The following is a 17,549-nucleotide window of genomic DNA, read 5'->3' as shown; positions in this document are numbered from 1 at the left end:
CACAAGTTTCAAAGCACGTGATTCCGAGCCATAGCCACCATAGCCGCCATAGCCATAGATGTTCCGAGCATCGAACAAGAGCGCCGTGTTGGCCGTGTTCCAAAATTTGCTCAATCTTGCACTAAAGTGCTAAAGTAAAACCGTAAAACGTTTCTACCTCGGCGTTCTAAAACCCATTGGCGTCCGGCGTCGCTCAAGCTGGTTTGTCACGTCATATAACCTGCAAGAGTAAGATTTGGAACGTTTAGAACACTGCACCAACTGCCAACTGGCAACTGCCGGCGCCTAGAACCATAGCCGCCTGTATACTCTTTGCTACAACCCTACAACTGCTACAACAAACTGTGGCTACAACCTCCTTGGCTACCTACAGCCGCTACAACTAGTTGCACACCGCCCAGTGGCCGAGTGCCCACCAAGGCGATAGATCATGGACACCATGGATGCTGTCAGCGGCTGCGATTACTGCGATCATGAGAACGGTGAAATCGAAGCCGAGACCGAGGAGGCGCCCTTGCCGAAGAAACTAGTCCCATTAGTGCGACGAAAAAAGAAGTATCGAATGATTCGCTTCTGCTGCGTGCCGGGGTGCAGTGGTAAAGCGAGCCGCATGCGCGCGGGCTTTGTGCTTCACTCGTTCCCGCAGCCCAAGGACAAGTTCATGCGCGACGGAAAGTGGGTAAACAGACGCGAGGAGTGGCTCCGGATGGTGGGGCTGAGCACCAAGACAGAGGTGACAAAGAGCATGTTCGTCTGCACCAAGCACTTTGAGCGGGAGGACTATTTTAACCCAGGTGAGCCGCTGAAGCGTGGAAGGTGCACACTTTTACTCACTAACGCGCTGTTTACAAACAAATCCGTGTTTGCCCACATCACGTGCCCTGCGCGGGTGCAGAAACCGGATTTTTGTGAGGTGAATCGTCTGCGCATGCGCCGTGCCGACAGCGGCCGTAGCGGCGTGACGTCAGAGTTGAGTTGGTGCCAACGTTAATAGATTACCTCAGTTGCGGAACTCCCACAGAGAGGGGTACCCCCCTTCACTCACTTCAGTCCACCTCCCGTCGTTTGAGGTGCCACCTAGATTTTAATTTCAGAACTGTGTGTTTCATAGGGTGCGATCAAATGGCATCTAGATGCTGTGCTTTGAAACATGCATTCTATAGAACACACTGCAGCTACCATAGCAGCCGCCACAAAACTGTGGTGTGTCGAACGACGTGAGGCGAGCCGCAGGGGGAGAGGGGGGCTCTGCTCGTGCAAGCAGCGTTTATGGGTAGTTCCGTTAACTGAGCTAATCTAGGAGTGTTGGTTTATGCCAATGTTATTAAAGCCACTTGATCAACCCTGTTACGGAACTGCCCAGACATACCTTGCATGGGATGTCATATGGCACCATACCAGTCGCCGTTCCTCCGTACCATGCTCTTGTGCCCGTACCTTCTGCAGCATATATTTCATACCATCAAATTCATTCTTCTCAGCAATCCTTGCCATGTAGAACAAATTCGATTGTGTCAAATATATGCTGTAGGAGGTTCGGAGCTGTGGTGGCTAATGTGACGTCAATGCAAGCCATGTATAGGCACTGCTTGCATTAACAGAACCGATCCTTTCCCCCCATGGCTCCTTTCCCATGGTTCGACATGCCACCATTTGCGGGGGATGGCTGCTGTGGGAACTGTAGTGTATTCTGTTGAATACATATGTTTCGAAGCACAGCGTCTAGATGGCGTTTCACCATACTCTATAAAGCACACAGTTTTGAAATGAAAATCTAGGTGGCACTTCAAACAATGGGCAGCAGACTGAAGTGAGTGAAGGGGGTGCCTCTCTCTGCGGGGGTTCCACAACTGAGCTAATCTAGTAACATTGCGAGACTCCCAGCACTGCTGGGAGTCTGCCAACTAGAACGTGTTATCAGAATTTCAAACCACTGATGTCTTTTGTAGTAGGCTGGATTGCGAATCGAGGCTTGTTTTGCATGTGGCCATTGCTTGACATTAAACCCAATGTTACTAAAATACTGAGTTGGGAAACTCACCCTTGAAACCTGGACCGCTTCTACTGAGACCGAGCTAAATATAATAACAGGCACCACCCTTTAGCAATGAGTTGAAACATGAAAGTTGCTTTATATGGCTGCCGTTAGAGTCACTGAATGTTCCCAGAGTACCCAAACTCCCAGGCTTGAGGTGCTCAATCTTTTTACAGCGCAGCTGTTAGGGGCTAGGCTCCCCAGGATCGTGTCCGGTATGTCGACACAAACCTACCTGGACAGCTACCGCCATCTATAAGGGACGGCGGCAAGCACACAACCAGTATGGTTTCCGCCGTCGCTTGTAGATGGCGGCAACTTTTCCAGCTATCATAGAAGAATTGATAGTTAAGCGCCGTTGGTGGAAATTCATTGTAGGAAACAGCACGAAAAACAGACGACGGCGAAGAAGAAGCACACGTAACAAAGCAGCGCTTGTCACGTTTGTTTCTTCATCCTTGTCTGTTTTGCGCGCTGTTTCCTATGTTCCTACGCTCTTATCAGTTTTGGTTTGGACTCACAATGGGTCGGCCGCGCGCCCTTTCGGGGAAAGGAGACAGGCTGCGGAAGGAGCGGCAACAAACGCAGCAGCGCGAATGGTACGCAACCGCCGCAAAGCCGCTGTCGCCTCGACTTCCACTGCGTCCAGCGCTTCAGATTCCCTTGCCAAAGGGCACATCGCTCGCCTGGAAAGCCTCCGCCGAGAACAGAACCAGCGATGTAAAGGGCGCCGGCTAGCCAACGCCACGGACGACGATCGTGCCACGGAGGCCAAGCGCAAGCGCGAGGCCCGGCGACGACTGCACTCCACGCCGGCTGAACAGTTCCCGGGTGCGACGGCGAGGTTCCGGAGGGAGTTCGTGGAGAACTTGTTCGGCGTCACGTGCGCTGTGTGCGACCGACTCTGGTTCGCCGGAGACGTATCCACGATCGGCGGCGTGTCGGACGAAAAAAAGCGGGAATCGGGCACGCGCACGTTGCGGCAGTGTATCGAGTACAGCTTCGCCGGTCTTCCTTCTTCCCAAGAGTAGAAAGGCTGAATGTTTTTTCTTTACTGTGGTTACTATGAGCTTTTAGAAAGCATGTTTTGGCATAAAACCAAATGGAAAAAGCTCTTTTTGTAGGAAATTTTATTGGAGATTAGTACAAAATTACAGGAACATGGTGTTTGCATAAAAGTTTAGGTTACACCTTTTTGCGGCACAACTAATATTGTTTGTATACAGCCGTGTCTCACCAGTGATTTCAGGTAGTGTGTCCCGACCTGGGGTGTTTCGTAACTTCGGTGATCATTCGTGGTGCGTCCACTTGGGAGATTGGGGTTGGCATCCCTGAAACCCCCTTCCACTGTATGCGTACGTTTTGGTGCCAAAATGGCCGACCAAAGCCAAAATCACATATGTGCACATATCTGCCCACAACAATCTGGGCAGGTTTGTGCGCTATATCCAGGTGTATGGTGACAAAGAGACACTGGCAAGGCATGAATGCATACCTTAAATATTTATAGAAACAGGACTCATACAGGATCTGTCTGTTTGTTTTTCTCCAAGAAAACTACCACGGTCAAGAGCTGACTGTCCAGAGCTTCTCTCACTTTGTTTTTCACTTATATTCAATGATTACACAGAGCCCAGAATATTTGAGAAATGATAAGCCATCTGTCGCACATCGTTGTTACTAAGAAAGGTAGAACGCCTGTAATCCACAATCATGAAGCATCAATTTTATGGTCTGTGAAACACGGATTTGGGCTGCACACACCAATTTAAAGAAATTTTGCATGCCTAGTTGCGGAGAGCAAAGCTACCTATATTCCGTTGAACTCAAGAGGGAAGGCGGGGAGGAGGAAGCAGTCGGAAAGCTGGAGAGGGGAGGAGGTTCTCTCCAGCGTTCTGTCTTTCCCTCGCCCTACCTTCTTGAGTTGCAACAGACTATAGACGGCCCCGTGCCAACTACCATAATCTCTGATGTCACAGTTCCCTTTTTTGCGGTTTTGTGCATTCTTCGCAAATATGCATCGCTACAGCAAGAATATTTTTTCGGTAGTGTCTTGACGATGTAATTCAGTGCTCTGTGCAGAAAAAGTTAATAATTTCTTGGTGGTGCCTGTCCCTTTAAACAAGAAAATAAGAAATAAGTTTAGTTTCGATGCGTTAGAGGGGTTAGGATACGAAACTTAAACTATAAAATTACTTTTTATATGGAATACTCGTGGGTTCTTTAGCATACACACGTAATGTTAGCGATTTCTAGAGCTCTAGTAATTATAAAAATAAATTTTCCAATGTCGACCATTCCCACCTGGCGACCAGGCAACCCTGACAAGATTATGACGTCACCTGCCCAAAGTAGTAGCATCGCGGTGCCTGTGAACCACGTGACTGTAATAATATTGTTGAATGCTCCGTCATTCTTAGTTTATCCATGCTTGTTGCACTCGCACGTTTTGCGACTACTCTAATTTTCTTGCCTGTTCCTCGCTTTCACTGCAAAATTGCGGGGAAGTGCCCACCCCACTTTCACTGAAAACTGGGTCAATCCAGACACAGGCGACTGTCTGGTCGAATCGGTAGAACCAAGATGGCGGCCAATAAAGAGCTTTGAATGTGGGGTGAATGGAATCGGAGCAGGCACATTTATTTCCACGTGATATCCTCGTCACCGCCGCCGGCGGTCTCGTGGTTCCTGCAACGGGGCAGGTGTCTTCAGTTGATGCCGGCGCTTTGAAAGGGGTGTACGCTTAGCACATAATTTTCAGTGTCCAAACGAAGGAAATGTTAATAGTGGGTGCTTGTACGAAGTGGGTGCTTCTGCAATATTTTACGGTAGTCTGCTGAAACAAAAACTTTCGACGACGCGAGTGAGGTTGGAGTTGCACTGCTAGGGACGCAGGCAGAGATATGCATGACATATGGAAAGATGTGACGAACTCTGTCACCGACCTTTCAAACTTGGCGGCCTTCCCGAACGGGTGGATCCGAGGGCCTCCAGCACATTGTTCATATAAAACAAGTTTAGCAAATATACTGTGACGTCTAATAGGTTCTAGCAACATAGTCATCTCAGGTTTAATAGTTTGCATGTTCGAACCCCTTTACATATGCAGATGGAGCCCTGCTGCAGTTTTGTGTCGAGGTGTTTTGACCCGGTGTTCGGAAACTTGTCTGGAAAGTGGGAGGTGTCGCCCAAGGGTCACTGATCGTAGAAGTTTGCACACCTCTGCTTTGGGGGACGCTCTTGGTGGCCCTAGGTTTGGGGGTTTGAACTGGGCAGCGAGATTAAACACAATTATATACGATAAGATCGACAGCAACCGCTTTTTTTCTAACCAGATCTCGACGACAACAGGCGGAGCCTGAAGAGGGACGCCATTCCGAGCATGAACCTGCCGGAGCTGCCGCAGGAAATACCGCAGAAACGACTGCATATGGTTTGGATGCCTGCACGAGAAGGTGTAAGTGACGCCTTTGCTATGCTTTCTTACCAGCAGCAAGTTTTCTAGCGTAGTTCTCCCCTGACAGAAATAGCACAAATCATTTGGTGGATGCAGCAGTGTATTGCTGACCTTAGGGGGTCTTCGAATAGCTACATTACTATGTTCATCTACCTTGCAGGGCTCCCAATCACCACATACCCAGATGGCGGCGTCTGCTAACGAGCTTCCTTATTCCGACATAACGTCAGCATTGGCCCAGACTCGTAGTGCACTTCAAAAAGGTAAGGGGTGATTCGGTGATTAGATTTTTCTTATCAAAGAGCCATGTCGGAAAAGCCCTGCAGGCTTCGATGGGGGCCAATGATTTGTACTCCAGATACATTAGGTGGTAAAATTATTGCTACTAGAGGAGTACCATATTGATCTAGACTAAATTTTTTTGCTGTAATGGCAATCACTTAGAGGTCTGTGCATATGTCCACCTTCTCTATGACCTTCCCCTGGAGCCGAATGCCTTCTCACCACCTGTGTGGCAGCCTCTCTATGGTCTGCTGGAACCATATTTTGGGAGTGCGTCACTCCCACGCCTGGACAGCTCTTTCCAGCTTATTAATGATTACAAAATGACTACCTCAGGGGGGCTTTCTTCATGCCACCCAAAAAGTTGATAACCACAGGGGCCCGGTCAGGCCATACCCATGTGCAGCTAAATGTTTGGCTGGTCGTACGACGTGCCAGAAAGACAGCCGAATCCGACCAGGCACCATTCAGTCACTGCGTCACGTGAGGCCGTTACTGGCCGGTGTCTGTTTCAGGTTCGACCGCCTTTCTGGCACCTCGTACGACCAGTCGGGCGTTCGGCTGCGCATGGGTATGGCCTGATGAGCCCCCAGTGGTTATCACCTGTGGGGTGGCATGAAAACACCCCTGCGAGGATGCCATTTCGTTTCATTAAAGAGATTGGGACATGGCAAAAATAAAATATTAGATAACTACTATACTGCTAGGACCCATTGTATGCTTCCGTATATGTGCTAAATTTATTTTGAAAATGCTGCAAAAGGTTTCGTGGGTAAATCGATTTATATGCGGGACCCTCAGATCCACCCCATTAAAAAATAGTCATGTTTGTGGAGTCGGTGACGTCATTCGCCCTTAGCACGGCGTCCCCTTGCACGCACTTGCAGATTTGGCTCTCTCACTCCCTCGGCGTCTCGCGCTTCAGCTTCCATGTTTGCCGTCCGCTTTTCGAGCACGCGGTTGCGAGACGATGACGTCTACGACATCACTCGCCTCGTCTAAATCTTTGACACTGATCGCAGCAGCGATGAGAGTGATTGTTATAAAAAGATGTTGGAAGGTGGTCATTTTGACTTTGACCCGCTCGCGACCAGGTAGAGCGACGACGAGGAGATTGTCACGAACAAACTCGCCATCATCCGCGACGATCTTGCACGTGCATGCACGGTAAAAGGTCAAAGGGACAAGAGCAAGAGTATACGTCGGAATGGCCGAGTAGCGTTGTAGCGTGTGATCGTACCGTGGCGAGGCGAGATTGGCGGCACCTAGAATGAGAGAGTGTTCAACTGAATATAATGATCATGTGATTTATGGGCACCATGGCCTGACTAACTTCAGCAGTGTTGCCTGGTTGTCATTCAATTTCTGTGTCCTAACCCAGACCTGTAAATGACCAGTGTCTGCAGCAAAAAAAAAATGTTAATCAATTTGGTACACTTCTCATATTATCGCCGTGCTCTCCTGTCAGTTTTTTCCCCTTTCAATTCTTGCTTTTGGGGAGAGGAGGAAGCTATGAGTATGTTCTGCTCTGCAGAGAATTGAGCTTGTGCAGTAGCTGGATGTGTGAGCTGTCACAGAGCTATCAATGTAGCTTCAATAATAAGTTATTAGAGATACGTTAAAGTGTTGCACTTCTGCATCCATTGAAGCTGGCAGAATATAGCATGGAAGTTGCATTGGGAGTGAGTCCTGGAGAGAAAGGGTGCAGAATAATTGTTGCCTGTCGCACCCTTTGCATTTTCCCTATAAAGCAACACTAAAGATTATTCTAAAATCCAGTGTTCTGTACTTCCTTAGGAGGGGCTCAGTATGGTACTGAATTTTTCTTCAGTGTTTTCAGACTTAATAACTGTTAAAAAAATACACCGTGCAAAAAAAAAAAAAAGTGCAGAAACACTTGAAGCCAAAGCTTCTGTTGTGATCTGGAAAGAAAGAAAGAAAAGAAATCTTTTGAGAGGCAACTATGGGTGAGGAAACATGTCACACATGCGTTCCCCCTTTTCTCTTCTACATGCAGTGCTGCTACTACACAGTGCACATAATGGGAAATCGATTGGTTGACTGACAAATCAATGTTATTGGTCCATCGGCCAATCAGATTTGTGTAATTGATTGCAAGTGAACCAACAATATTTTTGTGATTGGTTCATTGACAAATCATTTGTGTAAGAGGTTCATGGGCCAATCCCAGTGATCTAACTTGTTCAATGTTTTGTCTTCTCTCAACTTGTAGGGGAAAATATTAATTATTTGATTTAGGGCTTGGCCTCTATGGGTGGGGATTTATCTCCTTGTCTCAGCCACAGAACTAAACAACAAAATTTACTCGAATCTTTGTTCAGTGTCTGACGCTGATGCAACATAACTTTTTGTTTTTTCGTCCTCTGCAGTTCTGGAGATGAAGGAGTCGAGGCCGCCCCCGGATTCGGACCACGTAAACGTAAAGAGGGAGGTTGTGGAGTCTCCGCCACAGGATCAAAGTTTGGTCACCGTCAAGACGGAAGTTACGGACAACGGCCATCTAGGAGCATCGGAGGAGAGCTCGCTCAGGTATCTTTGTGTCCTCGCATCTGTGCCTTCCCATTTTAGCTTGACGAGTTGGGTCACCGCGTCCTGTCCCGTTCTCCCTTCGTTTTCGTCCGTTTTTTTTTTTTTTGCCGTATTACACCATGATGAACAACTAACTAGCCACTAGCCATCCTTTAATCCTGATCCTGGCTTGACCGAACTGATCATTCTAGGTTTTTTTTTTGCCTGGTCCCATGGACAAGGGGCTGCAAACAGCATCTGAAAACATTGTGTACAAAATCTGGCATATAGGAAGGAAAGGATTCCAAAAATAAAGTTTTTACTGCTGAAACAAAAGTATGACTCTGTAAGGAAAAATTTTTTAATCTGATTCGAAAAATAAAACTTAACTAATGTGATGATAATGCAAGTAACGCAAATGTGCAAGCGAGCTTGACAAGAAGGACAAAAATAATTCCTGGAGAATAACCTTAAAATGCAGGCCGTTCACCCTTGTTGGTATTAGACTGGTGGCAGCTGATAAAACCCGTTTGCTCTGCTGACGTCTAATTCCTGGTTAGCTCAATAGGTAGAGCGCTCCGCTGGAAATGAAGAGGTTTCTGGTTCGATACCAGGACCAGGCGGACTTTTTCGGTCGTGCACCAGTCACCCAGTTGTGTTTGGAGATTTGTGTTTGTCCTTTGTCCTCTTGGTTCCCCTTCTCCAGGGATCATTTTCACTAACTAACGTACTGGAAAGGTCTGAGGCTGCTCTGGCAGTTCTTAGTCGACGAAAACAATGTATCGTATTTCCTTTCTTCTTTCTTGTAGCCCAAGGCCTTGTTTGTAAAGAACTAGTGTTTTTTTAGAAATCCACAGAAAAGCCAAAAGCAGCCATTAGTTAGTTTTAGAATAGCGTATGCAAAGAAATAGCGTCGTTGCCACGCGCAAGTCCACAAACACAGTTTGGGTTCGGCGCATGCGGTGTTGCAACAACGGTATTTGTTTTAACATCCAAAGGTTTTGGGTATGCCATTCTAAAAGGTTCCTATTGCTAAGACTAGCAGACGACGACATGTTTGCATACCCACTGCATCATCCGGTCACGGCCCTGCACTTCGATCTCCCTGTCCACCCCCTGTGCGAGGAGCAGACGAGCATGCTCAGCTTATATTTCAAGTCTGGTCTTAATCCTTTGAGTGCCATGCCCGAGTATTATCTGGCGCGCACCCATGCAAATTTCCGTTTCGATTTGCTCCCGACCTCCCCCAACTGGGCTGTCAATTTTATTTTTATGTGTAGAGCAATGTTTTGTCTGGTAATGACACCTGTTGACAACATGTGGCAAGTTTTGTCCAGGGGACTTCTGTCTCGGATTGCTTCTTCTTTGTTCCAGAAAGGCACATCTACGTCATTCAACCTCGTGCTTTATTGTAACGAACACTGACAGCCGTGTTTTTAAATGTTACTCGACTTCAACTTTAACTACACTTAGTCGAGTGTAGAAAAAATTAACACCTCTACTCAAGAGGCATTTGGCTTCGCAGATACTTCTCTGCGATTCCTCCACGGAGGAATTCCTCGAGATTTCATACTCCACTGCAGCATTCCCAGAGGTGTCTGGAAATGAGATTATACCTACATATTTCATCTAAAACATAGTCTTGGTGCAAAATATAAATATATGTGTTTGTTATCTCTAAAAGAATCTGCTTCACAAGCACTGAATTGGTGGATTTCAAGCTTTCCCCTAGCCAGCGTGAAAGTTTCAGTTGCTTTATCGTTGAAACAAGCATAAGCTTTTTCTAGTCTGGCAACAGGGGGGGTGGGGGGGGGGCAAAATAGCAGCATCCAGTTTTTCCTCGCCCGAATTCGACGAAGCATCGAGCCTTTTTGCAAACTGCTCTTTTAAGAGGCATGTTCTGCACCGTGATGTTTTAACTAGAGGTTGCTAACTAGCCCAGTTTTCATCTTTGGCATCCTCCGAAATGTAGCCGTATCATCCATAGCAAGTATGGTGCCGCTTGACAATCCCATGGCAACACAAGTACACGTTTTAGGTATTTGTGCTGGCATGATACTGCAATCATCAGGCACAAAGAGCGTAATGAATGTGTCCAGTGTCAGTGAAAACCAACATATTCAACATGCTAATTTTAGTGTGAGTTTGAAATTTAATTTTGATACTTTGTACCTGTGGGCTCGAAAGCTTATGCGTGTCTGCAGAATAGCTGCTACTAATGAACACGTTAAAACTGCTCTAGCGTGTTTTTATTGCAGCACGTAAATATACAGAGCACCCGCTAGAAAAGACAGGGCCTGTGCCCTCACTAGTGTTCGACTGCATTTTCTTAACATTACGCGTTGATGCGAACACGGGTCACCACCACATTCGTGCTTCATATGTTGCCTGCAACAGAGTCACTGAATTCCAGAGTACTGAATTCCATTCAGTCCGATTACCGGAAGTCAATCCTGCAAAATCCAGTTTCGATTGGCTGGTTTAGCCTGTGGCGGAAGTTATCGGTCGGCCATTTTGTGAATCAATTCAAGACAACAAAAAAACGTATATAAAACGTTTTCGCGTTACCACGGTTACGGCGGGTATGCACGAGAAGCTCTGGGCTTCGATGAGTTAGGAAAGAATGGATGGTGCATTAATTTTCTCTAGTTTTTTTTATGTCAAGTAGCCTCTTACCCGGTTCGCAAAAGAAGATTGCCGGTTCGCTTGCTCGGTCTGGTTACGCTGGTGCTGCGTTTCAGATTCTACGCCTCAGACGCTAAGCCTAACACTCGACTTTGATGTGTTTCGAGACGAGAGAGAAAGACGAGACAGCGAGGAGCAAGTCACGCACCGCTCGGAACGAAGGAAAGAACTTTAATAAAAAAGTGAAAGCCGTTTACAACTCCCTGTAACACCGAATTAGAGCGCAGCTCTTGAGGAGGAGGAGGAGGGAAGGGTACTGGGGGGGTGAAGTGACCTGGGGGGGGTCACGTGACCTTGGGGGTCACGTGACGATGCTGATGATGTCATCAGTGACGTCACTGATGACATCATCAGTGACGATGACGATGCGGACTCCGATGACGTCATCAACGACGATGACGATGCGGATGCCGGTGACGTCATCAGTGACGTCACTGATGACGTCATTCGTGACGATGCGGATGCCGGTGACGTCATCAGTGACGTCACTGATGACGTCATCAGCGATGATGACGATGACGATGCGGATGCCGGTGAGGTAATCAGTGACATCACTGATGATGTCATCAGTGATGATGACGATGACGATGCGGATTCCGGTGACGTCATCAGTGACGTCACTGATGACGTCATCAGCGATGATGACGATGACGATGCGGATGCCGGTGAGGTAATCAGTGACGTCACTGATGACGTCATCAGTGATGATGACGATGCGGATGCCGGTGACGTCATCAGTGACGATGACGTCATCGGGGAGGTCACGTGACCCTGGGGGTGGTCACGTGACCTCGGGGGGGGGGGGGGGGGGCGTGTCACGTGACTTCAGGGGGGGGTCACGTGACCTTGGGGGTCGCGTGACCTTGGTTACGCCGACGCCGCTCAAGCCGGGAACGGGCCCCTAAGAGCTGCGCTCTAAAACAAACCAGCGTCGCCGCGGGCCAGGGACTTGAATAGAAGAGCTCGCACGAGAGCGAACGCTACACTGTACGCGCTTCGCTTCGACTGCATAGGGCAGCGCCATATTGCAGAGCCGTATGTAGAGAGGGTTTGGTCAATGGGAGGAGCGGGCAGAGCCAGGGCGTGCACCAGACGCAGAAAGAGGGCTTGACATGCTCTCTTGGCCAACCAGAAGCCGAAAATAATCCCTTAGCAGTAGTAGCAAGAAGCAGTTTTAATAAGCGCATAAGCGTTAAATGTAGTAACTCTTTATGGTTGAAAATATGGTGCACCTCATGTTTCAATTAGGATCATGCAAAAAGATGTAAGAATCGAATGTGCCGCTTGAACCACTTGAACTCTGTTTTTCTCAGACAAAGACTGACCGCTCAAACGGCAGATTCCGGGCCCCCGGCGCGTGGCGTACGGATTACATCGATCATTTTGCTATTTATTTTGCATTTATTTTGCATGAGTGTGATCGAAAAATGACGTGCACCATATTTTCAGTCACTGAGAGTTACTGCAGCACACTTAGTACAGTAGAACCTCATTGATACATTTTTCAGGGAACAGCGGGACAAAAACGTATCATTTGGGAAAACGTAACTACCAATAATGCGCTTAAGGGGGCTCTACGTGAGATAGAAAGCAACTATCATACAATGGGTTATTTTATGTGTACTTACAGAACTGTTGAGGACTCAGACAATTTCACAAAAGCGCGTTAGCCTGTTTGATAAAAATAAGCTTTCGCCTTGATCTCCTTTCGTTTGGCGATGATGCTGTTCAAAGTTGACGGCGCGAGTCCAAGGTCTCTTGCGATGTCAGATCTCTTTTGGCTGGGATTGCAATCCATTGTCTGAAATATGTAAAACTTCTCTTTAGAAGAGAGTGCTTTCCTCTTTCGCGATGCCATAAATGTTGTCAATGGGCATAGGCACCGTGGTGCTGACACTTTTGGACGTAACAACCGGGAAAGCGAATGTAACAGGCAGGAAACTAATACATGCATTCCTATGGAAGTAAAATGGGACTGGCATTTTTTAACGTAACAGCCGGGAAAACGTATCAACTGAGAAAGAATCAGTGAGGTTTTACTGTAATTGAGTTTTTTGCGACCACCATCAGGGTATTATTCGTGGCTTCTGGCTGGCCACTTTCGAATTTGTGAGGATGCCCTAAAACATGCCCAGCCCTCTTTCGACCAATGGCGCCTCCTCATTTGCCTCCTAAGCTTCCCAATATATGGCCAAACTCTCTCGATATACGGCTCTGCCATATTGGGGGTCGCGACTGCTCTGCCGCGACTCGGTTCTGAAACGAAGCTTGGGAGTGTCGGTACTCTGGGAACATCCGGTGACTCTAGCCTGCAGAGCTACTTTTTGAATCGGTTGCCATGCCTGAAACACGAATGTCCTGATGTCCCATGATCATAACTCGACGGAAGCTCTCGTAACGTGATTGAAAACATGTTTATTGATGCATGATTGGCACGACTGTTACTCTTGGCTGAGGTAGTCGTCTGTCAAACATGCTACTGCGTGGTTGGGCCTTTAGCATCAACGCGAATTCATCCTTTGGCACTTTTTACTCGTACAGTGTTGAACAAGAAATTTGACTCCATAAGCCGAGTTGAGAAAAAGTTTCACGTCACAAGTTCCGAGTCCGCCACGCCCCCAGCAAACTGACAGAATGGCGGCACAACATGCTGGCGACGAGCCGCGACACTTGCCCAACTACGCCGGCAGACTGTGGGTTGCAACAGATTTACCGGGCTGCCAGTTACCGTGCACCTGTGTGCCCCAAATGCCGTAGAACTGCAGGGTGATTAAGAGCCGGAGCATTGGAGGGACTGGCAGACCGCGATTGTTTCTCGCACTCCTCTAGCGACTGGGACTTCAAGAGGCTGGCCACCGTCACTTTTGTAAAGCAGAAGGGCGCAAAACATTTGCAGTCGTCGAAGGCCTTTGTCGCGTTCAGCCCGGTTCCCGAAATGATGCTGCGACACTTGAAGCCTCTCGTCCTCGCCGTGGTGCAGGAGTGTGTCGCTTCTGAGCAGGCACGTAGCCAGGAACAAGCCCACAGGGCCTGCTCCCCCCCCCCGAAATCTTCCATTTTGCTGGGGCCTCCTCTCCCCCCTCCCTCTCATACAGCATTTTGTGATGGGTGGGCCTAGAGTGCCTTCATACACACAGGCACTTTTGCTTGAGTGGTGACACCTCAACCATTTTTCCGCCCAATCGTTTTTTTATGCATTTTGAAGCGCGCAGAATTCGGTGTCACACGGCTCGAGCGCGTTGCTTTGGCTAATGCATAGACGCCATTTTACCACCCAAATCACTCACCGAGTGCGCTAGAGCGTCACACGCTGGCACATTCAGGGCAACAATGGATGTCTTCACCCTCAGACAGACAGACATGTAGGCACCCTAGGTGGGCCCCCCCGAAACAAAATCCTGGCTATGTGCCTGCTTTTGAGTACAAAATTCACAAACTCAGCAAACAATCTGTCGGTCGCCACGACGCCCCAAAATCGACTCGAGTCTTGAGGAAAATCTCGAGCTAGCTTCGAAGTCACCTTGAGATCTTGGAGGAAATTGTAGAGTATTTCCTCAGTCGAGTGGAGTTTTGAGTCAAGTCGGAACTACGAAGCAGAAAACCAACCTTGCGTGGAGTTTGAGCGGAGTTTCAGTGTTCGGCCTTGAGATCTAGAAGTTAGTAATAAACTACTTTGGTGATAAACTAAGCAAGGAAGCCCCAGTTTCAAATAAAAACAGTGTTGGTTAAGGCCACTAAGAAAGAGTCAACCCTGTCTCGTAAAGAAAAATTTGAAAAAATATCCTAGGTTGGAGGCAAGCGGACATAAATTGACTTTGAGTCCATAGATCAGTGTGTCTTAAATAAGTAGATATACCCGATAAAGCATTCTACAGTGTTTCTGTGTTATGACCAAAATTTGTGTTCGACACGCGTGAAGAATGCCTGGCACTCAAACAGTTAATTAATGTGGCCACGTATGGGCTTCACTGTACTAAATTTTGTCCACTGTCGCAGGGAGGATCATGTCACGCCCAACTGTCCACTGCGCGGAGAGGACGAATTTACGGTGGACGAAAACTGCTTGCTCCAGCTCTTCCGACAATGCTCCACGTGCCGCGCTGCATGCAGTGTTTCCTTAGTAGCTGATGGAAACCAAGTGATGGTGACTGCCACCTGTTCCAACACGCACCAGCGAAGTTGGACGAACGTGCGGTGAACAAAATGGCAACAATAAGAACCTTGGCCACCTTTATTCTGATCGCCTATCATGGCCTTCAAGATACAGCTATTGGTCGAAATAGGTATTGTCTAATGTGACCCAAGTAAAGGCTGGTGTTGATGCGACTTCACGTCTAGGGCCTGTGCCTGAACGCAATGCATGATGACATGAACGAGCTGTGATGTGCAGCCACTAAGGCCCTATTTGATAAAATGTGTACATATATGTGTGTTATGGTACGCTTTACATTGTGCATCGTACGTGTGAGCCACAGTCCTTAAGTTTTTGTTTGGAAGAGTACCAAGAAATGTGGTGCTAATTAAAATAATGGTATCGGTTGAAACCAGCAGACATGAATCCCCATTTCTTTCAGAAAAGGGCTTTTGGATGGTGCCATTTTTAGCATGTGTGCATATGATGCGCGCTTTGCTCGCTTTCCGAAACGATGAACATGCATTCGCTGGGCTGTGGTGATCGTACGCTGGGCTGTTGATTTGTGAACAGTGGAATGGTTATAGTATACTCGCTAATTGATACTTGTGGATAGCACTTGCTTTTGGATCCAAATGTATGACTGAGCTTTGTGTGTGCCTGATGAAATCGCGGTTTGATTAAAGTAATTGTGTTGTGTGTATGTTTATACTGCTGGACGTTAGTTAGCCCCACTGGGCGATCTGGAGTCTTGGTTGTAGATGAGAAATTTAACCAGTTGAGTACCACTGCTAGCCTGGGGTCTTTGACGTGTACCATGCAATAGTGATACACGTTTGTATGCTGGTACGATGCTCATCCAGATCTGAGTGGGCTGGTGTGGGGATTGAACTCAGGATCCCTGGGTTCTGCAGTGCAAGCTTTCGCTACAGGCACTCTGAACTGCGGTGCATTAATACATTTGGCCGCCAATCCCTCTGGTTCGCTTTAGAAATGTAGGCGCTTTATATTAACTAGTTCAGTGGTCTTAGACAGAACACAGTTTTGCCAGTAATTGGAGCTTATGGTAACATCTGCACAAGGGAATAATTAAAATATACCCAATAAAGTTTTCTTCGAACAATAATTGTGAAAAACATGAGCGCATTTTGCTCCATTACGAAAGTGTGAAATTTATTTTGAAGATTGTTTTTACCGAATAAAATCATGTACAAATATGTTTCGGTACCTTGTCGGTGTTATTATGTGCTGTCCATTTTTTTGTAATCTGTCTCCACTCCTAAGCTTGTTGTGTGGTACTGTATAATTTAATTTCCAATCTTGATATTAGTTTTATTAGGAACTTCATGCATATGTTTATTAAAAATTTCACTTGTATACAGAGACCTTCTGAACTTGGACAATCTATACAAAAACATTTGCAATTTGATGTCTCCAAGCATCCAAAGTTTGATAAGGTGTGCTGGTACTTGCTGTGGCATATTAGCTGTCTCCAAACTCGCTGGTGCAGTTTCTCCGAGTCAGTGATTTAAACACCCGCTCACCCCACATCCAGAAATTTGTAACAACTCCAGAGTGAGAATTCTGGATATAAACTACTGCTGTGAGCCAGGAGGAGAATAGTCTCTAGGCTGTCCAGTCAAGCGAGATGCTTAGAGCAGCAACTGGTATACACTCACATATACCCCTTCCCTACTGCAGATGGCAAGACCACCCCTGTTGCTCCATTTACCTTGGGTTTGCTTGCTTGTGCTCTTTAAAAGCGTTCCAGCTAAAACAACATGGCTTTGGCGCGCAGGTCCGCTTTAGGCAAGGAAGGGACATAAAACCTTTTTGTAAGGTTCAGGCATATGTGATGACGAATCCCTTGGCCTTTTTGATTTTTTCAGAATCGGATGGTACTTTGATGGACGGTGACAGGAGGGATCAGAACGGTATGAACCCTGCTAGCATTCAATCAGCTTCAGCGTCTGCACATCAGTGGGACTCTGACTAGAAGTTATGATTTAGAGCAAGATAGCACCATGAAATCGAGGAAATGGTTTGTCTTATTTGAATGCAAATTGCGAGTAGACAAGTCAACATATTTGTTCCATCGGTTGATAAAAATTATACCATGGTATAAAGCGACAGATTTAAATTCTGAAGATTGTCCACTCTAGAAAATTGGTCAAATATGTGGGGTACCATAGTCACCTTACAATAAAATGTGTGTCGCACGTTTCAGGTCTTTGTATGCATCTTTAAAAATAAAAAAAAGTTGATTGGTTGCACACCCGGTTCAGTTCCACCACCAAATCTAATTTGTAAGTATGGCGCCAGATTATGTGGTGGCGCTTTAGTCGACAGCGATACCTTTACGTGCACGACAAAACATTTTGTCTAAAACATTTATACACTTTATAAAGAAGCAACAACGCGTTCATTAA

The 17,549-nt window shown here is 47.0% G+C and overlaps 1 protein-coding gene across 1 annotated transcript; it reads left to right on the top strand.

Moving 5' to 3' along the window:
- The first annotated feature begins 39 nt into the window (after positions 1–39).
- On the top strand, positions 40–17,346 carry LOC8043845. The gene is made up of 5 exons (XM_029981341.3): positions 40–794; positions 5,371–5,492; positions 5,653–5,755; positions 8,165–8,324; positions 14,985–17,346. The coding sequence occupies exons 1-5, from the start codon at positions 431–433 to the stop codon at positions 15,184–15,186; spliced, it is 951 nt and encodes a 316-aa protein (XP_029837201.1). The 5' UTR covers positions 40–430; the 3' UTR covers positions 15,187–17,346.
- Positions 17,347–17,549: the final 203 nt, after the last annotated feature.

The sequence above is a fragment of the Ixodes scapularis genome, unplaced genomic scaffold (assembly GCF_016920785.2).
Source record: "Ixodes scapularis isolate PalLabHiFi unplaced genomic scaffold, ASM1692078v2 PGA_scaffold12__126_contigs__length_90152505, whole genome shotgun sequence".
NCBI lineage: Eukaryota > Metazoa > Arthropoda > Arachnida > Ixodida > Ixodidae > Ixodes > Ixodes scapularis.
Note: the sequence above shows the minus strand (reverse complement) of the source record. Positions and strands in the feature narration are given on the sequence as shown.

What these genes read in the sequence shown, in the direction of transcription:
- LOC8043845 (XM_029981341.3), top strand. Translation starts at nt 431, where the DNA reads ATGGACACCATGGATGCTGTCAGCGGCTGCGATTACTGCGATCATGAG. An exon ending in GGATGCCTGCACGAGAAGGT is followed by an intron (nt 5,493 to 5,652) that starts GTAAGTGACGCC and finishes TCTACCTTGCAG; the next exon opens with GGCTCCCAATCACCACATAC. An exon ending in TCGGAGGAGAGCTCGCTCAG is followed by an intron (nt 8,325 to 14,984) that starts GTATCTTTGTGT and finishes CCACTGTCGCAG; the next exon opens with GGAGGATCATGTCACGCCCA.